General features: G+C 49.4%; 1 protein-coding gene across 1 annotated transcript in view; it reads left to right on the top strand.

The window, feature by feature from the left end:
• Nucleotides 1–663: 663 nt before the first annotated feature.
• Kndc1 (kinase non-catalytic C-lobe domain containing 1) overlaps nucleotides 664–23,864 on the top strand; it is a 48,095-nt gene continuing 24,894 nt past the window's right edge. Inside the window, exons 1-9 of the mRNA XM_027409066.2 lie at nucleotides 664–765; nucleotides 6,465–6,663; nucleotides 7,358–7,416; nucleotides 13,673–13,819; nucleotides 14,173–14,290; nucleotides 15,442–16,178; nucleotides 19,265–19,379; nucleotides 20,063–20,134; nucleotides 20,221–20,282. Of these exons, the coding sequence (XP_027264867.1) occupies nucleotides 664–765; nucleotides 6,465–6,663; nucleotides 7,358–7,416; nucleotides 13,673–13,819; nucleotides 14,173–14,290; nucleotides 15,442–16,178; nucleotides 19,265–19,379; nucleotides 20,063–20,134; nucleotides 20,221–20,282 (1,611 nt within the window). The remainder of the gene's footprint in view (nucleotides 766–6,464; nucleotides 6,664–7,357; nucleotides 7,417–13,672; nucleotides 13,820–14,172; nucleotides 14,291–15,441; nucleotides 16,179–19,264; nucleotides 19,380–20,062; nucleotides 20,135–20,220; nucleotides 20,283–23,864) is intronic.

Genomic DNA, 23,864 nt, shown 5'->3' with positions numbered 1-23,864 from the left:
CCTTTGCTGTGCTTGGGGTGAACACCTGACTCCCTGCCCATTACGAGCCCCAGCCAAGGGAAAAGAGCTAGGAGCCCAGGAACCCAGTACCTGCAGTTGCCACTGGAAGTGCCTGCAACAACCCCGCCCCTGGACTAGGTGGGACGGTAACTGGCAAAGTCCTGGGCCTGGTGTAGTGTAGGTGGGCTCAACCCTGCTGCCCTCTGTGTGCCCAGGTGGGTGCAGAACCCCCGGGCAGCCCCTGCGTGGAGTGGCTCCGCCCCGAACTGTCACGGACAGCGCAGGCAGGCGGAGGGTGCACCCCGGAGGCTGACGTAGTCGAAGACATCTGCGGAGCCCAAAGTCGGCCCTGGCCCGCCAGTGACCACGGCCCTCGGGGTGCCACCCCCGGCCCCGCCCCAGGCGTCCCCGCGCCACCGTTTGGCGACACTGCGGCAGGCGGCGGGCGCGTTGCCATGGCGGCCAGGCGCGCGTAGCTGGCGGTGCCCAGCTCAACCCGGCAGGCACAGAGGCGGTGGCCAGCTTGGAGGAGATCTGTCGGAGAAAGGACCCGCCAGAGAGGGGATCTGACCCAGAGGAAACCTGCTGGGGAGGGGATCCCAGACCGGAGCGTGGGCCAGGGCTGGAGTTCCAACCTGCGCGCAGGCCCTGCTGAGCGCCAAGATGCAGGCCATGGACCCAGCCTCCCGGGGCTTCTACGAGGAAGATGGCAAGGACCTGGACTTCTACGACTTCGAACCGCTCCCCACCCTGCCGGAGGATGAGGTGAGCAGGTCCCAGAAGCCCACCTGCCCCTGAGGAGGGATGGGAAAGAGGAGTGGGAGAGAACATAGCTCTCCTGCTGCATAGATTCTGACCCCTCAGGTACCGACCGCTAAGGGTTCCTGTCCTCAGCCCCACCTGCCACAGAACAGCTGGAATGCTGTATGGGACAGCAATGGGACTGTCCCTGCAAAAGTTGGCTGCTGGAGGGGTGGGTTCCTGGTTTTTTAATCCTTGGACAGATTGGGGGCTGGGGATCCTGGCAGGTAGGGACAATAGGTAACTCCTGACCTATTCAGTTGGCCTAGAGCTAAAGTAGATGATCTTGGGGGTGCCAGATGAGACCCCTTCCCAGAGTTGCAGGTGCTTCCTGCTCTGGGGAACCTCCCTCCCCCAAGTCCCCTGAGAACTGCTAGTCCAGAGCTGGCTTGGGCTACACAGAGCCCCTCCTGGTTAGAGAGCTAGGTGCTCCGCCCCCAGGCTCCCAGATGATGGTCATGCACAAGCTCCATGTCTTGGAATAAATAGCATGGCAACAGCCCCCCCCCAAAAAAAATGCTCCCAGGGGCACCTTGACCTCCCTCAAGAACCTTTGTGGGATCCTTCCAGGCCAGGACCTTTGGGGAGACCTTTCCAAGCCAGGCTCTGGAGTCCCTGTGGAAGAATCTTTAGCCCCTTGAATACACTGGTGCTAGAGACAGTCCACCCACTTTTGCAGCTGGCCTAGCCATCTGATGAATGAAAGTCGGCCAGAAGCCTCCTGGAGCATAAGCCTGGGGTCTGCAGCACCAGGCCCTGACATCTCTTCTGTTCCCTTCCCTGGAGGAGTGGGCTCTGCAAGGATAAAAATCCATTGCTCCTGCCTGCCCCACCTCCAAGGCCCTCTGAATAGTGCTAGAGTTGCTGCCCCCACCCTGAAGTGTCCTGGATTTGGTGCAATTGAAGGCTGCAGACAGAAGAGGCCAGGGAATAAATAAACCTTTGGACATCTCCCTGGCTTTGATGGGAAAGAAAGGGTGCCCTCGGCACACCTTCAGAAACTGCTGGAGGACAGGACCTGTTCTAGGGTATCTGTGGGAGCCTCAGCTCTTGGTCAGCACCAGATGCAGATCTGAGAACCTCTGTGCCTTTTTGTATCAGCCACTGAGCTTGGAGGGCTCACCCTGTGCCTGGCATCTTAGGCAGTGGGACCGCTACATCAACAACACCTAGGTCCACAGGTTGAAGCTGAGCCTTGCACCCAGAGGGCCATTTGTCTACCATGCTCGGACACATTCTGTATTGGGAATGTCCCCAGGGTTGGAGGACCCATGTCCTCTGGGTTGGAGAGTTTCCATATACACAATGTGTGAGGTTTCTGTCCTCTGACCGTGATGAGTCCTTTTTTTTTTTTTTTTTTTTTTTTTTTTTGGAATTTCCCCGTTTTAGTGTCATTCAGTGGGAAGTTCAGGTGAGTCCCTTGCCTAAGGAAGAGTGCTACTTTTCTTCCTATAAATAGAAGGTAATAGAACTCAGCTGTAGCATGCTTGCCTAGCATACCCAGTGCCACAAGAAAACTGAACAACAAAAACTTATTCTCTAAAAATAAGAGAAGAATGTTCGGGGCCTGGCCTTGAGCCAACAGTCCTGAGTCTGAGATCTAGATTCGAGGCTCCCTGCAGTCAGCTCAGTCTCCACTAAGGTTTTTAAATTCATGTACATCAAGGTCACATGACTCTGTCCCTGGCATGGCCTTCTGTATCTGGTTGCATTTGAAGGCTGTCCAGAAGGGTGGCAAAGAGTTAGGCTGCCACCCATCCTGGAGCTCAGTGCTGGAGAATCCCCTTGGGGTTGTGTGTGACCCAGGCCAGGACAGCCTTTGTGCAGGTGAGGTGAGACCCCATCCATGATACATAGGGAGCATATAGGACATTAGAATTCTCTCCACTACAGCTAAGAAATAGAATCCTACAGAGCCTCCAGCGCCCGCCCCCCCCCCCAATATCTCTACCCTGTCATGACCCAAAGAAAATCCAAATGACTTGGAAACATGCTGTCTAACCTCCTGATAGCTGGTACAGTGTTAAACATGCTCACTGAAGGCTTACCATAACTGCCAGAGATGACACACTGGACAGTGTTATGTGTGAGCAGGCCCCTCCTCTGTGGTGGAAGTGGGAAATGCCTGTCAGAGATCATCTTGGCATTTTCTTGTAATAAGGAGACCAGGGCCTGCATCCCAGCAATTCTCCAGAAAAACATGGCATATGAGCAGGCCATGAGACCATTAGAAAACCTACTGAATATTTAGAACTCACCATGAATAGACCAACATTGTGGAGGCTGAAGCCATGCTCTGTCCCTGGTCTCCTAAACTGATACAGCAAGAAGGCCCTGGGTACACAGTAAAGTTGCTCTGACCAAGAGCTATGCAAGGTGAACTTCTTGGAAGAGATGGCCTTTCCAGGATTCAACATGGGATGTCAGCCTTTCTGAACATGGGAAGTAGAATCAGAAACAAACCAGTAAGACTGAATCTAAGCAGAACTATAGCTGCCAGAATGGCAGGCATGCACCAAATGGCTGTGGTTGAGGGCCCAATAGTGCTGGTCAAGAGGTAGATGATATCATTGGCCTTCAGGAATATGGAACAGTACAGGTTTGGCAATGAAGATGACAACATTGGGTGTCAGCAGAGAGTTCTCACTGTTCCCAAGCCAATCAAATGTTTCCCAGAACCTCCTGGTGCTGGGCTGGCTTTGGGGACTGAAAATAAACAGAGACCCACAGCAGAAATTCTACTATTAAAAAGGGGTTTTCCCCACCATGCCCTTAGAGTCCATATAATATGTTTCCAAACAGGCTCTGAGCAGAAGGCAACCTAAAACTAGAAAAGAATTGAGCCAGCAGGGTGGGCACTCGGGGGCAGACACAGCCCACAGAGCACCTTGAAAGCTCCTGCCTCCCTGCTGGGGTTTGGCTGGGACTCACAAACTGAGGCTGCCAACACATGGTACCAGCATCAATTTGAGTTTCATGTTGGCAGGTCCTGTTATGATAAGTTGAAAAGTTAATTGGTTATAAATGTACTTGAAATGTGCACAGTGACCCCTAGAACCCCTGTAACCCAGATCCAAGTCTATCTAGAAGAAGGGGACCTCATAAGTGCATATAGGACCTTAAGCAGGGCACTCTGAGGTAACCAGATAAGGGCTTGGTCTCTGCAACTCGGGATCAGCTGAAGTATCTCTCCCCAGAGCATAGTCGCTAATCCCCAGGGCCTCAATCCTTCCAGCCAAGATAAGTGTGCATCAGTGCACTACAAACAGAGAACTGATCTTCCTGCCTGCAGGGAAATTACATAGGTGATCCCCACCTCACACCCATAAGTGGTAAGGATGGTAAGGGACAGGCTGAACTGTGAAGGAACTTCTCACCCACCAAGACCTGAGCCTATATAGGGCAAATGGGACCCTATATAGTTGACTTCTGATCAGGCCATCGACTGATCTCCATGGCAAGAGCTGTAAGAGACTGCAAGGCCTGAAACTTGGAATGCCCGGGTCTGCATGAAACCCTTAGTGTGGTCACCTCTTTAATAGCCCCTGGACATGGTACCTTGTGGAGCCATAGTCGAAGGCCTGCAGCAGGCTGAGCATATTTCACTGGGGACTGAGCTGTGTGGCAGATAGACTGGCTGCCATATCTCCAGGCAGCACCTTGAAGAAAGCTAATGAAGACACACAAGGTGGGCTCCTATCCACGGAGGAGACCAAGAGGATTTACTGGAATTGGGATAGAGAAGGACATAGACTGAGGTTGGGTGGCTGGTGAGTGACATCTGAGTCCCCCTGGTCTGTCATCCTTGTCCCTGACCCATTAGCCAAAACTTTCTCTTTCCCCTAAGACAGTCTTTTCTCCTACCTGGCAAAATTGGAGCAGCTGTAGGTCCTAGAGGCAGGTGACCTCAGAGCCCAGAATTCAGGCCTTGGGTCCCTCGGCTCTTATTGTGGAGCACCAACAGGATCTTCAGCTATGTAAACAGACTCTGGCCTGAGGATGTCATGTGTGGAAGGGCTGATTTTCCTGTCGTTGGAGAAGGCCTTGGACAAAGCTAGAAACAATGAGTCAGGGCCCATGGGGTTCATCCCAGAATCATACAAATGACCCTGGGCTCCTGCTTTTCCAAGTCATATACCCCTACCACAAATTGACCCTGATGACTGCAGTCTTCAGCTGCTCTAAGGTCTGACCAGACCTCCCTGCCCCCACTCCCTGCTTTCAGGAGCACCTTCCTAACAGACCTAAGTAGGAGGCAGTGATGTAGGCTGCAGGTTGGCCAAGCAGCATGTCTGGCAGGGTTGCCTTCTGCTGGCTGCACATCCTGTCATGGCTGTGAGCAGGCAGGCCTGCTGGCCAGCATGAGCAGCAGCAGTGGGGTGCCGGCAGGCCCTGCCGTGGGACTGAGACTGACTCAGACTCATGTCGTGAGCTGGCTTCGTTTCTCCTACATGGCTCAGCCCCTCGGGGTCCTCATGGCTACGTACAATCTCACGTATGTGTCTGTGTCAGCTTGCATGGATATGTATGTACAGGCATGTTGCCCTGTATTGTACACTGTGATGGCACATTCCTGTGTGAAGGTGTGAAGGGATGATGTATACCTGTGTGTACAGTGTCTGTGTGTGCCACTTCAGCCATGTCTGGTTGGCATCACCAGGAACTTGGGTTCTCCTGAGTTCTGAGGGGTCCTTGATACTACAAAGAAACCACAGGCTCGAGCCCTGTTTAGAAAAACAACTTAACTGTCAGGAACCTTCTGTTGCAGGAGTAGGAGGTCTGGGAATGTGACCTCACCAAACTTCACCTTGAGCTCCAAGAATGAAATGCCCTGTGGATATGCTGGGCTAACACGCACCCGGAACCTAAAGGCTCAGGCCAGCAGCTTGAGAATCCTGCTCTTGGTTTCATCCATTTGACTAGCTGCTTGTTTGGTTGATTTAATCACCATCTTCTCATCTGTGACCTGTGATCATGGGGATGCCTTACAGTGTCAGCTAGAGGCAGAGACCCTTATGAACTGTCATTTGAAAAGGAAAGAAAGAAAACTGTCATTTGCCTGTACTTGAGTAGCCCATGTCCTGGGGCCATGGCTACAGCTAGAGAAGCCAAGGCTCTGCCCCTTCTTCACCACCCCACTGCCCCCTGACAAGGGGTATCCACATCCTTTGCCTACAACAGCCCCCAGCCCAGCTCCAGAAGAAACTCCCAGCCACTCCTATAAGTGGGTGGTACACAAACACATGAACATGGGAGGTCACGGGGACTTAACAGCAGCCAGACAAGAGGCTTGCAGGCTAAGATGTCTGATATGAACGAGTCCAGATGTGTGTGAGCATGTGTGGGCAACTGTGGCTGTGCTTGTGAGTGTAGGTGGGTATAGCATTGTGCATTTTTGCTAAGTGTGAGTGTACATATGTGAAGACAACTACCTGAGAATGTGTGTGCCTGTTTTGGGCAGCACACCAATGCTCCATGGCTATGACATCCAAGGACTAGCAGGATGACTCTGTCGAAAAGGCCTGGTCTAAGACCCTTTTCCTGACTGTAAGTGAAGTACCACCATGAGTCATCTGTTTCCCTACAGCATGACTCTCAGCGTGGAGTACTAAGTCCTTTCTGGGGCAGCCCTCTGTGGGCTTACACCAAACCTGTCTTGGCAGGAAAATGTGTCTCTGGCTGACATCCTCTCCCTGCGGGACAGAGGTCTCAGTGAGCAGGAGGCCTGGGCTGTATGCCTAGAATGCAGCCTGTCCATGCGGAGTGTTGCCCACGCAGCCATCTTCCAGACCCTGTGCATCACACCTGACACCCTGGCATTCAACACCAGTGGCAACGTGTGCTTCATGGAGCAGCTCAGTGGTGAGGAAAAAAGGGGAACACGGTAGGGGTGGGGGGCACCTAATGCAACACAGTGATGGTACTTTGAGGCTGGGTGTGAGCCCCAAGCAGCTGAGGCCATAAGGGAGGGCCGAAGCCCTGGATTTCCTTTGGAATCTGAGGGGATCCTCTGTTCAAAGCAGCACAGAGGAGAAAGGCAGGCTGGATGTTGAGTTTCGGTGGCCCCTGTAAGCCCCACCATCCTAAGACTGCCATACACTCCCTCAGGGAGCCAAAGAAGTGCTCAGCCATAATTCTGAGCTCTATTCAGGACTTCCTCAGAAGAGGATGCCTGGGTCATTACCTCCCCTAGGCTGGCATTTCCGGCCTGCTGGAAGTTGATGCGAGGGCCTGAAGGTGAGACTTATTTGGCCAGGTAGACTGGACACCCGTTAGGCCCCCTTCCAGGTAAAATTTGGTTTTCTTATATTAAGAGCCCAGCGTTCCTTTTTCAAGAATCCAAACAAATTCCTTTTCTCCTTCGGCTTTGGACATTGTATGGTTTAAGAATGGTGTATTATTGCCTAGGATGCTTACAACCTTCCTTAGGGGTATCAACCTGACACCTCCAGGGGATGCAGCCTCCTCCTGGCTGTCCCAGGGTCTGAGATCTGGTAGGTGGGGTTCTTTCTTCACCAAAGTATAAAATCAGAATGCCTCTCTTTTCTTCTCACAGATGACCCCGAGGGTGCCTTTGTACCCCCAGAGTTTGACCTAACAGGAAACACCTTTGAGGTAAGTGATGCCTCTCTAAGCCTTGACCACTTCATCTTTGGAGTTACCTTTGTTATTGTAGTCCTGTGGCCTCTGTGTAGTAGGTTGTCTCCAGTGAGGGGCTGCCTTTGGGGCCCCCAGTTTCATCCTTAGTGGCTACGGGAAGACATGTGGGTGTTTGGAAGCAGTGGTCTCAGACATCTCTGTCAGAGTTGGTACTGAGTTCACTTACTACAATGTCAAATCAGATGGTCTCTCAGTCTCACCAGTGACTTTTGGGAGTAGCCAGAAAAGGCTATAGGGAACCAGGCTGTGGTAGCCCATGTCTTTAATCCCAGCACTCAGGAGGCAGAGACACGCAGATCTCCGTGAGTTCGAGGCCAGCCTGTTTTACCGAGTGAGTTCCAGGATAGCTAAGGCTATTATACAGAGAAATCCTGTGTCGAAAAACCAGGAGAGAAAAAGCCTCTGGGGGCTGGAGAGATGGCTCAATGGCTAAAAGCACTTGCTGCTCTTGCAGAGGACCCAAGTCTGGTTGCCAGCACCCACATAGTGGCTAACACCATCTTTAACTCCAGTTCTAGGGGATCAATGTCTGCAGATGTCCACTGTGAGAGTTTGTTTTGTTTTGTTTGCGATGGGGTCTGGCTATGTTGCTCAGATGTCTTAGTTGGGATTTCTATTGCTGTGATGAAACATCATGACCAAAGCAACTTGAGGAGGAGAGGGTTTATTTGGCTTCCACTTCCACATCATAGTCCGTCGTTGAAGGAAGTCAGGACAGGAACTCAATCAGGGCAGGAACCTGGGCGCAGGAGCCGATGCAGAGGCCATGGAGGGACACTGCTTACTGGCTTGCATGGCATGGCTTGCTCAGCCTGCTTTCTCACTGTCCCAAGGATGGCACCACCCACGATGGGCTGGGTCCTCCTTCATCAACTGCTAATTAAGAGACTTCTCAGCAGCTGGAAATTATGGAGGTATTTTCTCAATTAAGGTTTCCTCCTTTCAGGTAACTCTAGTTTGTATCAAGTTGACATAAAACTAGCCAGCACACCAGGCTAGTTCACAGCTTCTAGATTCAAGTGATCCTCCTGTTTTAGCCTCCCAAATGCAAGGGCAAACTATGTACCATCACACCTGTTTCTCAGCAACAGCACAGTAACAGTTACCAGAGCCCCTTACACTGTTAATGTATTCTGACCTCCTGACCTTGAAGACAAACAGATGTTCACTGACATTCTGCACCAAAAGTCTCAAAGTTCTAGTCATCACACTGAGTCCATCAGAAGCTGATTTCCTTAGCTTCACGAAACAGTGATTGACAAACCAAAGTTGTGTCTTTTCATCGTACAAGGTGATGTCCCAATACACACTGATTCTATAATGACCCAATCAGAGTAGCTAACATGGCATCTCTTTTCACCCAGTATGAGATAGAAATCATTTCATCTTCTTCTGTGGATGGCTGGCCATTTTCCCAGCTCTATTTATTGACTAGCTGTGGTGCACATACAACTACCATCCATTGGGTTTTTTCTTCAATTTTCTGTTCCTTTGTTAACTTTAGCCACTCTAATATCAAAACATCTTGCAGAATCTTGCTACTATTTCGAGCAACTTAGAGAGGTTTTTTTTTTCATTTTTTTTTTCTCTTATCAAATCACCAGCAGTGTTTCATACCGTCCCCTCCAGGGACAAAGTTTATTTCCGTTCCAATCCTCAGCAAGTACAGCATCTAGTGACTAGATTCTAGTCTATGGTGTAAGTGCAGAGATCACCCATCCTGCCTCGGGGAACTGGTGACCCCTGTTCTAACCATATGGACGGCACTGGCCTTGGCCATATGAGTTCCTATCTGTTCTGAGATTATCAAGGTTTTCCTTGATAATATCATGAATACGTATTTCATATTATGAAATATTTCTTTTGTCCTCTTTAAATGATCATGTAATTTCCTTCACTGAGATGTTAGTTTTTATGTCCTAATATTATCACCCTTTCCCACTGAAGAAAACCTAGGCGCGGTTGCATCTGACTGATGAGTACTTATTATGGGTCTTCCGGGGGGTTTTATGGGCAGCTGGTACTTTTCCGCCCTACAGATGACCAGCTCTGGTTTCAGGGTTGCTCTGGGCTTGCCTCTTTGCTCTGTTTGTACAAGAATAGCATTGTCTATGCCTTGGAAGTCTGGGAAGACTCATTGAAAAGGACATCGGCTTCCTTTGTGAATGATTTCTAACTAACATCAATTTTTAATAGTTATAGCACTGACCTTGTTTGTGCTACAAAAGGGTTTTTTTGTTGTTTTTGTTGTTTTGTTTTGTTTTGTTTTTGAAACTACAGCAGGAGAAAGCATGCACCTAATGGGCTGTGGGTGATGCCCTTTGTGTCTTTGTGATGTTTGCTCATTTCCTGTTCCCATGCGCTGGACCATTCTTCGATTTCTCTTTCTCTCTGCTGTGGGTCTAACCAGAGGATGTGTTTACCTCATTAGTTCTTTCAATGTGCTCTCTGCATCCTCTGGTTCTGAGCATCTCTCTTCTTTTGTTTGCTTTGAGTTCAATGGCTATTTCTTCACTTCAGGGGGAAACTCACCCACCTTCATCTTCTTTATCTCTGGCTGTGAGTCTCCCTCAGCATGTGAGCTTTGTCACATCATGTTTGCTTTTGGGTTTTTTTTTTTTTTTTTTTTTAGTTCAATACAAGTGTTCTTCAGTTATGTGAATAGGTTGGGTTTCCTTTTTAGGTAGACATATACACAGAAGGCATACATGTACCAAGTATACAACCCCATTGTTACGACAAAGTGTATGGTGAACCTTAGCGAATTCCATGGCAGGTGAGGGTGACCAAGGTGGAGGGACAAATATGCCAGGCAGACAGAGCTTAAGTGAGAAATTTTGTTAGAAAGGGGAGGGAAGGGGGGAAGGGAAGGGAAAAGAGGTAAAGAGAGACAGAGAGAGGAGGGAGACAAAAAGTCCTGTCTGCCCCAGGGAACAGTGGGGAGGGACGACAGTGCGGTGGGGGGGGGGGGGGAGACAAGTGGGCATGGATTTTTTTTTAAGAGGTCCTTTGCACCTGCCTCCATGGGACCCCGGGCTGACCAGAGTACTGCCTGAGTGCATTCTGCCAGGTGACAGGGGCAGACCAGCATAATGCCTGAATCCTTACACCCACAACTTTTCAAAAGCTGTACATCTCTGCAGTCAGTATCCAAATGGAGTCCTCACAATGAGAAACTGGCACCCCAACCCCCATGGTGGCTGTCCAACCACACAGAACAGAGATGTTGATCTCATCTGTTCTGCTGCCTGTGGCTGGACTCAGCAGGGCTGGTGACAACTGTCATGAGAGTGTAGTCACTGGAAAGCTTTCATTCTCTATAATCGCTTCTTATTTCTGAACACACTGGGACCTTTTAATACAGCTTTGTCTTTCTCTTTTGACTTTCTAGCTCAGTCAGGCTGCAGCTGAAGCAATGTCCCCTGCACACCTACTAGAGAGAGGGTGTGCAGGTTTCCTTTATTCCTTGGTCAGGATGCAGCCTTTTCCATGTAGCTCAGGCTCATTCATCCATCTGTCTGGATCTTCTGTGGCACTCATTTTGTCTTTATTTATTTACTTACTTACTTATTTACCCTGGTAACCATCAAAATGCATTGAAATCTGCCTCTGGGGACAGGTAAATGGCGCTCTTCCTGTAAGGGCTATGTGTTCCCATGGTTGCAGAGCAAAGTAGCCACTGAACCTGAGAGGATCCAGAAGAGGGGCTCCCCTGGGGGGGCTGAGCCTTGTGGGGAGGGGATTTCTTGTGGCTCGACTGAGGAACACCCATGTGGTTAGCCAGGGTACAAACAGAAGACTGGGGTATGTATGTCAGAAAGGGGCCCCAGGCCTCGGAGCTTCTTCAGGTCCCTGAATGACCAGTGACTTCCTTATGTTCTACACACACAACAGTTGCTCCTTCCTACCTTACCCTTATTATGGAGAGACTCTTCTTGTACTGGGAAGTGTCCCCATGTTCACTCTGGGACATATGGCCCTAGCATGAGTTAAGGTACCCAGGACCTCTGTTCTGCCCCAGATTAGCTTTACTCTGGAACCCTTTGCTGGGGCCTGCCAGAAGTCCTAAGCAGTTCAGGTGATACAGACAGTGACAAGAACACAGGGCTCAAGTGTGTGACTTGGACAGCCTCACTCTAGCTCAGGTACACCTTCTCTGGAACCTTCTAGCATCTGTGCGGTTCCTCTCTGGCTCTTCGGGGCGGGCCACTACAGGTACATGCGGCACAGCTAGCCTTGGGTCTTTGGACTATTTCCAAAACAGCCTCACTTTGGACAGAGGTTGCCTGTTGTGACCAGGCTGATCACTTGATATCACACTGTGTCACCTGCTGACCTAACAATAGCCCCACCATACCTTCAGTGTTGTTGCATCCATTCAGAACCAGATCCTACTCCCTTCTCCACCTGACCTGGGCCTTTTCTCACTACAGAACTGTCCCACTCGTTCTCCATGTTCTCCCCACAGAGGCCAGACAGCAGGGAGCAGCTCCCCCAGTGCCCCCACCCCACCCCCAGCGCATCCAGGTATCCACCTGGACCCTCTGTGTTCCAAACACCATCTAGCCACCCTTTCTGATCCTCTCTTCGGCTATTGAGACAAACTCCCCAAAACATGTTCTAGAATCTCCCAGCCTTGTTGTGGCCAGTCTTCTCAGAACTGGGTATGGTCAACCCCCTTGTCCTAAAACCCCCTCAGGCTGCCTAGCTTCCAAAAGTTAGCAACCCCCCAGCCTCTGCACTGTCCCCTCTTCCACATACAGGCCCTTTTCTTGCCTTTGTCACTCTGATGGGCTCCTGTGGTATCAGCCGGGATGGCTGAGTCCTATCACCTGTCATTTGCTTGAGACCACAGTCCACACAGAGGGATGATGATGGGAGACTGTGAGTCAGGGACCTGTGAATGATGCTGGTTTTCATCAAGGGCTGGAGGCCTCTGCAAGCAGGTAGACTTCAGGCTACAGACTGCAGGATGAGTCCAAGGGGAACAAGAGCTGAGGAGGTGGCAGGGTGGGGAGTGAGTACCCACTTAAAAGATAAGAAAGCTGATACTCACTGGCCAGGAGAGGCACATCTTCAGTCTCCTCTCCTCACCCATGTTCCCCTCACAGAATGTGGCGGGATGATTGGGGCTGGAAAGGCAATGTTGGTCAGGGCAGTCAGGATCCCAGCACTGGCTGAGAGTGCAGCAGACAATGACCCTGAGCAGAGTGCACATAGCATGGGCTGAATCCAGAGCAGGTGCACATAGGACCTGGGCCTAAAAGAATAAAAGACTTCCAATGTATGAACCAGCATACAGCCCAAAATAAATGGATTCCTTTGTATCGGTAGTTTCATGGTAGAAATGTAACTTAAGTGTGCCATTTATTTTTTCCATTTTTTTATTTTTTATTTCATTTTGCATTCCAACCATGGTTCTCCCTCCCACCCTTTCTTAGTCCCCCCTAGTCTACCCCCAGTACACTCCTCCTCAACGGTAAGGGCTCCCATGAGGAGTCAACATAGTCTGCCACAATAGGTTGAGGCAGAGCCAGGCCCCTCCCCCTTGCATTAAAACTAAGCATGCATCCCACCACAGGGAATAGGGCCCAACAAGCTAGTTCATGTATTGGGATTATATATCATGGTCCTACTAAGTGTGTCATTTATAATAGCAACAAAACCCACAGGAATCCAGCAGTTAAGACAGCAAGATTTTAAGAAATAAAACAGTTGAGTAAGTCAACAGGATGAACATACATTGAGACATTTCATTGTCCCCTTTAAATATAGATGGTTATTTGTGAATTAAAAGTTAAAATATACATAAAAAAATTCTGACTAAGCCTAAGCATCATGATTTCTTTTGCAAGCAGATTAAAAGGGGGACTAGTCCTTCTTGAATAGCATTGGCTTTTGCACACACACACACACACATCACACACATACACACACACACCTGGTATCCCAGCCTGGTACAGAGCCCTCCCTTACTCTCCTGTGCACAGACAGCACAATGCCAGCTTTCAAGTCAAAAGAAGACTCTTCTTCCCTCCCGCTCACTTCCTGTTGGTGAAGAACGCCTAAGGCAAGTAGGCAGCTGGGAACAGGATTTCTATGCCCTGACAGCAGACCCAGGCAGCATGCTGACCTCAAGAAAGGCAGACTTGCTGGTCTTGGCAGGGGAAAGCAGTTGCTTGCAGGGCACTAACACTCCGTGGTACCACAGGCTCACATCTACTCCCTGGGGGCCACACTGAAGGCTGCCCTGGAGTACGTGGCGGAACCAGAGCTGGAGCCCAGGCTGAGCCCAGACCTGGAGGGTCTGCTAAGCCAGATGCAGGCAGAAGACCCCAGGGACCGGCCAGACCTGGAGGTAAGCTCCCAGCTAGACACGCATGCTGCATGACCACACAGACAGCACAGACCCTGCAACCTTACTGGGGTTCCTTGGCTAGAATCTGGAGGCACTTAATTCTGTTGAGATAGAGGCTGGTTTTTGCTATACATTGTGTAATAAAAGCTATCAGGGACAAAGCAGTCTTTTTTTTTTTTTTTTTTTGCCAGGATGTATGCTCTTTTTTTCATGTATCAGAAAGTGCATGTGGAAACAGGTGGCCTGATCTGGGGGTGATGGGTGCCATCCCAGAGCTGTGCGGTTGGGCGGGTCTCGGGAGGATGGGCTTCCTTGGTGAGCTACACACCTGAGAGGCACCCTGGCACTTGCAGAGCATCATAGCACTGTGCGAGGAGAAGATGCAGCCTGCGTCCTCATGCCGCCTGTGCCGCAGTCTCTCAGCCATTGGAAGAAGGGTGCTCTCCATTGAGTCCTTCGGAGCATTCCAGGGTAAGCGCCCACACTTACAATCTATGCTTACACATGTATACATGCATACATATACATTCATACATGCGCACAGGGACACATAGACATCTACACACCATGGGCAGAAGAATGCACACAGTATGCACATATAGAAACATGCACCCTGACTCGTGTTCACATGTTCTCACACACCATATAAACACCACACTCACAGTCACACACTTGTTCATGTGTGTCCCATGCAAACGCGCTCATACGTTTATGCCATTGATATGTAAATATACAAAAGCCTGCTTATACTACACACCCGAGTGTAAGTGTCCACATTCAAGTGCACACCACATATATGTACCCATGTGCATGCTTGTCACACACTGCCATTTTTCAAACTCAGGCTTAGTGACTCCAGCCAGCCTTGTCTGGTGCACTCACCTCTCCACATGCAAAGCTGTTGCTGTCCATCTAGAATGTATCATAGTAGTCTCAGGACCATGCTGGCCTCCACCACTACCCAGAGCCTCAGAGTGCCTGGAGGGTCCTCCCTGACAAGCAAGCAGCAGTGTTTGTAATCCTGCAGCTCTGGTGACTGCCAGTGTCACCCCAGCAACAGTAGAGGGTAACTTGTGAGTGCAGGCATAGACAGAATGTTGAGTAAAACAGACAGCTGAGTCGCTGTGGCATGCATGCAAAACTTTGTGACACACTGTGTGTGTGCAGTTGTGTGCCGTGGCATGTGTGCAAGACCCTGCTGCATGCCATGTGTGTGGCAGACTATGTGCCCTATGCCTGCCACCAGATTCCATTTCTCCCCCTAAGGAGTGGCTTGTGTAATCACAATAGAAAAAATGAGGAGCTTTGGGATAAAGTAATTAATTAGATGGGCAAGGGCTGATCCCCTGGGAAGTTCAGCCAAGAGGGAGACCCAGAAGCCTCCATTCAGAGACTATAATTGGCTGAGTTATGTGACTGTGGATCTTGGGGACCTGGAGCCTATGCTAAGGGGACAAGTGGGAATCTGGAAGTACAGGAAATGTAAGCCTATCCTGTGAGACTTTGGGGAGGGGTCTGTGGTGATGAGTAGGACAGGATCGGGGTGGATCTCAGGTCACAACCCTAGCACAGACTCCTGATCCAAACTTCCCTGCAGTAACCATTTCCTGCCTTCTGTTCAGACCTCAGTGAGAACACATGGAGGGGAAGACCTACTCCAAGAAATGTGGGGCCCAAGAAGATGCCAGGAGACCTCAGCACTGATCCAGAGGCACTGTCCTCACCAAGGGACCTACTCCAGCCTCCTGCCTCCAGAGATGCAGAGCAGGAGGCTGGTCAGGGTCCCAGAGCACCCTCCCCCAAACCACTGCTGTCAGCCCCCATGAGAAATGGAGAGAGCCCAGGACAGGAAGGGCTGGCCAACCTTGTCCTGGATGCCAGGTGCCCCCTGGGTGAGTTGGACAGAGACATCCTCAGGCGAAGCCGGCTGAAAAAGGCTCAGACATTTCCCAGGCTACTGCAGGAAAGTACGGAGGCCAGCACCCTCTGCCTGTCACTGACCAGCTCAAGAAACCAGCTGACCATATCTGAGTTCTTCCCCCCAGACCCCAGCAAGCTCTTCCTGGAAGGGAAAAATGGCCTTTCTGGCTTCAAGACACAGTCCAAAAGCAGACTTTGGCCAGAGCAAGAACCTGAAGTCCCTCTGGATAAGGTGTCGGGTGCAGGCCGAAATCCACACAGGAGTCCAGGAGCCTTGGGACAGTTAGAGGCTTCATCTCCTAGCCAGGGGCCCACAGAGTACAAACCTTTGCCCCACCCTGTAGACCCTGGAGATTCAGACCGTGAAGGCCAAATAGCTAGGAGTGAAGAGGGGATTCCAGAAGGATCCAGACAACTGGAAAGTGCAGCCACTGAACAGGTATGTGAGGTAGGAGGGGGTCCAAGGCTGCTTCTCCTTAGCCTGCATGTGCAACTCACACAGAACCTGCCCCGCCCTGCCTTCACTCTTGACCAATAATTAACAGTGTCTCCTGGGCTCCCTATTTTTTAAGGGAATTTCAAATGCAAATTGAGGGAAGGGCTGGATGTCACCTCCAGACATGGGCCCCCAGGCCAGAACCCCTCCCTGTGCCCTTTCTAGATATTTAAGTTCACTTCTGAACACCCTAGAAAGAACCACTGGCTCAGGTGTCCTCACTCTGAGAAACACGTGTGGACACAGAGCTTTGGGGAACCCACTGAACAGCCAAGGGGTGTGGTTCATGTCTGACCTGCAGACCCAGGCACTTAAATTCCATCCCTCTGTGAAGTATGAAGCTCATAGGTAAGGCTTGGGAAGTGATTGAGCCCCTGAAGCCCAATCTAGGAGCTGTCTACTTCAGTCGGGGAACCATGGGGATGCACCTGTACATGGGTGGATTGGGGCTGAGGAAATTGGTTTATATATCAAGAACCATCAGGCCAGCTGGGTAGTGGTGGTGCATGCCTTTAATCCCAACACTCGGGAGGCAGAGGCAGGCAGATCTCTATGAGTTCAAGGCCAGTCTGGTCTACAGAGTGAGTTCCAGGACAGCTAGGGCTACACAGAGTCCCTGTCTCCAAAAAACAAAAACAAACAAACAAAAAAAAAAATCAGCCCTATTTCTCACCAGGCTTTATTGCCCCAAAGGAGGAGAAAGTGTGAGGCAGGTGGTTCTGTGGTGTGTATTATCATTTGCACACTGATGAGAGCTTGAAGAATTCCCATGGGAGTGCGTGGTTACTTAAAGAGATGTCTGGTGTAGGGTTAGGGTGATACAGACGATCTGCATTGTCTGGGCCTGTGATACTCACATACGATCATCCACCATCTCAGGATTTCCTCATGGGGCACAGCCATCTTACAACACCATCTCCTAGATGGATAAACAGTGGCCTGTGGTGGGGAATGCACTCCTAAAGGGGAAAAGTTGAAGTCTAGTTTGAAAAAGAACAGAGTAAATCAGTTAAGTCTGGCTTTCACCTTAACCATCTGGTCAACCTGCGTCAGCTAGAGTAAGCCCAGGACCCTCCAAACCTCAGATGCCCACATAGGGATGGCCCAGAACTGGGAGCCCTCATCTCAGCATCAAGGTGATGAGCAAGATGCTCAGCATCTCAGCATCTCAGCATCCACCCCTGGATACAGGGCACCACCAAAAGCAGAACAAATGAGCTGGTAAGCAGAGAGCCACAGGACTGAACTGTCTAATGTGTAGCCCTTCCTGCAGAGCCAGTGGGTAGCATCTCAGGCGTCTGAAAGCTTCTGCTAATGGGTGTACTTTTGTGGTGACCTTGTCCCCAGACCTTCAGGTGGCCTCCACAGGCAGGAGCCATCTTCTAAGCTTCATTAGTTCTATTCACTTGAAGATGTATTAAGATACACATAAACGGGGCTGGAGAGATGGCTCAGCGGTTAAGAGCACTGGCTGTTCTTCCAGAGGTCCTGAGTTCAATTCCCAGCAACCACACGGTGGCTCACAACCACCCTGAGTGAGATCTGGTGTCCTCTCCTGGCATGCAGGCACAAGACTGTATACATAATAAATAAATAAAATCTTTAAAAAAAAAGTTTATAAAAAAAAGATACACATAAACACAAAATTTACCATCTTAACCACCTCTAAGTGAATCGCCTGGAGTATTAAGAACATTCACGCCTCACCATCTCCAGAGCAGCCTCTCTTAACCTGTGGGTCATGACCCCTTGGGGGGTGTCAAATGGCCCTTTCACAGGGGTCACCTAAGACCATTGGAAAACACAGATATTTACATTATGATTCATAACTGTAGCAAAATTATGGTTATGAAGTAACAGCAAAAATAATTTTGTGGTTGGGGGGGTCACCACAACATGAGGAACTGCATTAAAGGGTCGCAGCATTAGGAAGGTTGAGAACCACTGCTCCAGCGGTTTTCCATTTCCTACACCTGAGCTCTGCCTCCAGCGAACACTGACTTCCCTCCATTCCTCTCCACAGCCTCACCTGTGTGTGAAATCCAACAGCTTTTGTCTGTTGTCTAGCTTGTTTCATTCCCATAATGTCCTCAAGGTCCACAATAACCAACACTGCAGTGTTTCCTCCTCCTCCCTCCTCTTTTTTCTTCTTGTCTCATGGTTCCTGAACAGTCCTGGAACTCACTCTGGAACCAGGAATGAGCTTGGGTTCTTGGTCTTCCTGCCTCCACTTCTCAAATGCTGGGATTACAGGTACCACCACGCCCAGCTCTTGAATGCTCTATTGCCCTGGTCCCTGCCCTTAGAAATAGTTGAAACATTAAGTTTTATGCTCTGTATTTTAAAACACACATGCACACACGCACATATACACACACGCACACACATATACACACACGGGGAAGTGAAATCTCTTCATTTTAAAGCTTGAGCAATCCTATTAATATTCTGTCCCGTGGATGGACATTTCTTCTCTTTCTTGTTTTAATTAACCTTTATTTTAATTTGACCTTTATTTTAATTTATGGGTGTGGCTGTATGGCCTGCGTGAGTGACTATGAGCTGCTGTGTAGGTGCTGGGAATTGAAAGGTCCTCTACAAGAGCCATCTCTCCAGCCACTGGACCACATTTCTTCATCCATTCATCCATCATTGACATTTGAGCTGCTTCCCCTTTTTGGGTCTGGTGAATGATGCTGCCTTGAACCTGGGTAGATAGCTGTCCACTCCAGTTTCCTTTCAGGTCTTAGGGGTAACCCAAAAGTGGAATTGTTGGATCTTAGGGTGATTCCCTGTGCTTTCTCTAAGGAACTTCCTACTTTTTTCCCATGGCAGCTGCACCATTTCATGGGTGAGGGCTCCAGTTTCTCCACATACCCACCCATTGAATTTGGAGAACTTCTCCAGTCCCTTGCATAGGGGATGACGCATGTGGAAACCGAATCACTATTCACCTGTCACCCTCCATGGAAACCCTTCCTTGGCACCAAGAGGACTGAGTGTTCTCATGTGACCTGTCTCTTCCACAGAGCCTCTCCCTGCAGGACCTTCTGTCTAAGCTAGGCCGGCCCTTCAGAGAGTACGAGCTGTGGGCCCTGTGCCTCTCCTGCCTTAGCACTCTGCAGAAATACACGGAGCACCCAGGTGATGGGTCACCCTGCTCTCCCTGAGCCCTGGGCACAAAAGCTGGGGAGGGAGAGGGGGAGTAGCAAAATCAATGCTATGAGCCAGAGGCAATGGCTCAGTTTCACTAGGCAACATACCCCAGGGGAAGGAAACACCTGGGTCTTGGCACAAAAAGGGACAGTAGAGGCAATTGCCTAAAATTGCCAATGATCCCCTCCCCCAAGGAGTGAAAGAAGGGATGTTGGACTAGTTTGTGACCCTGCATATTCAACCCTGATGAATAGCCACATAAATGGACAGTCATCTGTGCTCTCAAAGTGCCATGTGCAGTAATGGACGTAGCATCTGAGGGGACCAGGCTGCCAGCCTCAGAGAAATATTGTCCAGGAACAATCTGCTGTTAAGCTGCCTCTCAGACATGAGTCTGGAGAATTTGAAGAGCCCAACCTCCCTCACCCAGCCATTCCCAAGGGCAGAGCAATGTGGACCTTGTCCACACCCATCCTCCTGTTTATCCTTAACTTGATGAGGATGATATGCCGAAACAGTGTTCCCAGGAAGCACTGCCTGTTAGGATGGAAAGTCCTCCAGTGCCTGTCCAGTCTTAACTGGTGTCTCTGGACACCCTGTGTGCCCCGGAGTCCCCTGACGCTGGCGAGGGAGCTGCCCACATGCAGCTGTACCCTTGATCTCTGTTGCAGCCCGCCTGTGCCTAGACAACGTGCTGGTGGCTGAGGACGGAACTGTGTTCTTCGGACCACCCCCTTCCAATGGTACACGCGGGTCACTCTCAGGGGGTGGAGGACCAGAGCTGCCTGCCAAGGTGGGAAGGAAAACCAAACTGTGATTGCTCTTCTAGGCCCCTACAACTCACTCTTCCTGGCTCCCGAGGTGTCTGAAGAGAAACTGGGGACGGAAAAGGTAAGCGAATCATCTCTCGCGGCCATCCGTGCCCTCTGCCCAGTCGGTCGCGGTGCCAAACGCGACACCCGCTTCACGTGTGGGGCTGCTGTGGCGATGTTCACTGCAGTCTTCCAAGAGTTACTGGGAGTTACTGGTGTGCGTCGGGACCCGGGGCGGCACACACTCCTATCCCGAGGGCCTAGACCCTGCCGCCACTAACAGGCTAATAGGCTTTGATAAACTTTAAACGAAATTAACTAAATTACAATCAATCTGGTGCAAACCGCCACCCTGGGGACCAGGTTAGCTGATCCTCCTGGCTTTGGCTCACTTGGTACTCGCCAGGACAGGGGCCAGGTCGCTTTAGGAGAGGGGGAGGGGCAAATGTAGAGGGCGGGGCTTGAGGGGCAAGGGCGGAAAGGTTTTGGGTGGAAGGAGTGAGGGAGCCGGGTGATGCCAGAGAGAGCAGAGCAAGCCCAGTGGTTTTCAATCTCATGCGCTGGACCCTGATGCTAGAGAAATGGCCCCTGGGAAATTGCACAGAGGCAAACGGAACCTCCCCAAGGCCAGGCTTTCTAGCCATAGGGCCAGGAAAAAACAAGGTGACTTCAGACGCCCTGCATGTACCTTCTGCTTATGCAATTCACATGGGGCCCACTGGCCCGGCTGAGACCGAGAACAACAAAGGTGGATTGGCCTTGGCTGCTGATGCTGAAAATCCACCCACGACAGCTGCGGGGGCGCTAGAATCACAGACATTTGGACAAGAAAAAGAACTGAGACCAAACATTGCACATGCCTGAGGAGCTTGCCCTAGAAAACCAAGCGTTCGCGTCATCAGAATTCTGGAAAGAAAGTAAAAAGTGGGTGAGGCAGAATAGAAATCAAGTAATGAATGAAAAATATCCAATTATGGCAAAACACATAAGCCTACACATTCAAGAAACGGGAAAGAAAAGGGGAATAAACCTAAAGAAACCACCACGAAGTTATAGTAAAACTTCTGAAAACAGAGATCAAAAGAGAAAGAGAAACAGTTCATCTATGCACAGGGGAAAACAGTTCAAATGTCAGTGAGTTCCTTTCACCCAGAGTCTTATGAAAACACCTTTGTATCAAGATGCTCTAAACTAAAAATGTGTCACAGGCAGTAATAGTGTTGTACTTCTAAGCAGCATAAAGACTGGGCTAGCAGGGCTGGAGGGATGGCTCAGTGGTTAAGAACACTAACTGGTAGCCTTCTAGAGGTTCCCGAGTTCAATCCCAGCAACCTCATGGTGGCTCACAACCATTGGTAATGAAATCTGGTGCCCTCTTCTGATATGCAAAGATACATGCAGACAGAACATTGTAAATCTTTAACCAGGCATTAGTTGCACATGCCTTTAATCCCAGCACTCGGTAGGTAGAGAGATCCAGGCCAGTCTTGTCTACAGAGAGTTCCAGGACAACCTCCAAAGCAATACACAATACAGAGAAACCCTGTGGTTCAGTGGGTAAAGCACTTGCTGAGCAAGCCTAACAGTCAGGCGCGTGCTCGCGAATACACACACACACACACACTTTAAAAAAAAAAAAAACACAAAAACTATAGCTCAAGAAATAAGACTAGGCACCAGGCGTTGGTGGCACACACCTTTAATTCCAGCACTTGGGAGGCAGAGGCAAGCAGCTCTCTGTGAGTTCGAGGCCAGCCTGGTCTCCAAAGCCAGTGCCAGGATAGGCTCCAAAGCTACACAAAGAAACCCTGTCTCAAAAAACAAAAACAAAAAACAAAAAAAGAAGAAGAAATTAGACTATAGATGCCATTGTTTATGTAGAATCCCAAGGAATCTACCATACAAACAAAAAACCCTCCTAAAACTTAGAAGTTAATTCTGCAAGTCACAGGATACCAGATAAACATTCAAAAATAATTATGAGGATGGAGAGTTAAGACCACTGGCCGCCCTTGCAAAGAGCCCAGGTTTAATTCCCAGCACTTGAATGGCAGCTCACAATCACCTGTAACTCCAATTCCAGGGGATCCAGTGCCCTTTTCTGGCCTCAAAAGACATCAACTATTCATGTGGTATACATACATACGTGCAGGCAAAACACTCATACACATAAAATTAAAAAAATAAGTATTTTAAATGTCAAAAATGCTTAATTTTTAAAAAACTTTAATAAACGCTGAACTGGCAATTTCCCAACCATGTGGCAACAGTTGGCTGTGAATTTTGACGTTGGGTTGACTGTAACCTAAGTGTCTGGAATATCCCAGCTGTGCATTAGTGAGCCCAGGAAGCTAAAGGTTAGCTGGGTAAGAATATTTAGATTGTGGGAATTATAAAGGCCACACTTGTGACTCAGCTATTATTTTGTTTATCAGCCAGACTATTATGGTTTGAATATGAATTGTCTCCTACAGGGTGCTGTGTTAAAACACTTGTCCCCAGGTGGTGCTGTTTGGAGAGGTACTGGAGGAAGTAAGTCGGGGTGGAGTCTAGCTGGAAGAAATCACTGGAGAACCATTCTCAAGACTGTATCATGATCTGTCCCATCCATACTTTTTCCTGGCCACGAAAATACACTGTTTTGCTACACATTACTCAACATGGCAGACTAGCACCTCTGTAGCCATGAGCTTAAATAATCAGTTTCTCCTTTGGTTGTGTATGCCAACTACTTGTTTTATCATAGTAACTTAAAAAAACAAAATAAACAAAAAAAAAAAAAAAAAAATGGCTCAGAGCTTAAGCACTGGCTGCTTTTCCAGAGGTTCTGAGTTCAATTCCCAGCAACCACATAGTGGCTCACAACCACCTATAACTGCAGGCATACATGTAGGCAGAACACTATATACATGATAAATAAATAAATCTTTAAAAAAAAAAAAAAAACAAGGTACAGGCTGGGGAGATGCCTCAGGGTAAGAGAGACCTAGGTTAAATTTCTAGCACCCACATGACAGAACAACAAAACACATTCACATAAAAATTTTAAAGTAAACTCTGGTGCCAGAGATGAGGGATGGTTTCTCTGACTGCCTGGAAAAGTGATTCTACAGCCTTGGGAATCGTTTGTGGAAATTTGGAAACACTGAATGAGGCAGACTAGAATAGTCCTAGAAAGCTGGAAGCAGAGCTCAAAGGGCAATTCTGGTGAAAGTTAAACATGCTAATAGCACACAGGTGGTGCATGCCGGAGAATAGCAGCATTCCGGAGCCAGAGGCAGGTGGATCTCTGAGTTCAAGGCCAACCTGGTGTACAGAGCGAGTTCCCTTTCTTGAAAAAGCAAAAAAAGAATGAAGGAATGGGGAGGGTAGTTTAAAATGCTGATAGAGCCGGGCGTTGGTGGCACACGCCTTTAATCCCAGCACAGGCGGAGACAGGCGGATCTCTGTGAGTTCGAGGCCAGCCTGGTCTCCAGAGCAAGTGCCAGGATAGGCTCCAAAGCTACACAGAGAAACCGTGTCTCAAAAAAAAAAAAAAAAAAAAAAAAAAAAAAAAAAATGCTGATAGAAATGCAGAGAAGGCTGGGTGTATATGGTTTCAAGTGGAAGGAAGACTACTGGGAATTGGACTGGAAGCCACTTGTGTTCCATTCTAGCAAAT

This window comes from Cricetulus griseus, chromosome 3, assembly GCF_003668045.3.
Source record: "Cricetulus griseus strain 17A/GY chromosome 3, alternate assembly CriGri-PICRH-1.0, whole genome shotgun sequence".
Classification (NCBI taxonomy): domain Eukaryota; kingdom Metazoa; phylum Chordata; class Mammalia; order Rodentia; family Cricetidae; genus Cricetulus; species Cricetulus griseus.
This window is presented reverse-complemented; position numbering and strand designations above follow the sequence as displayed.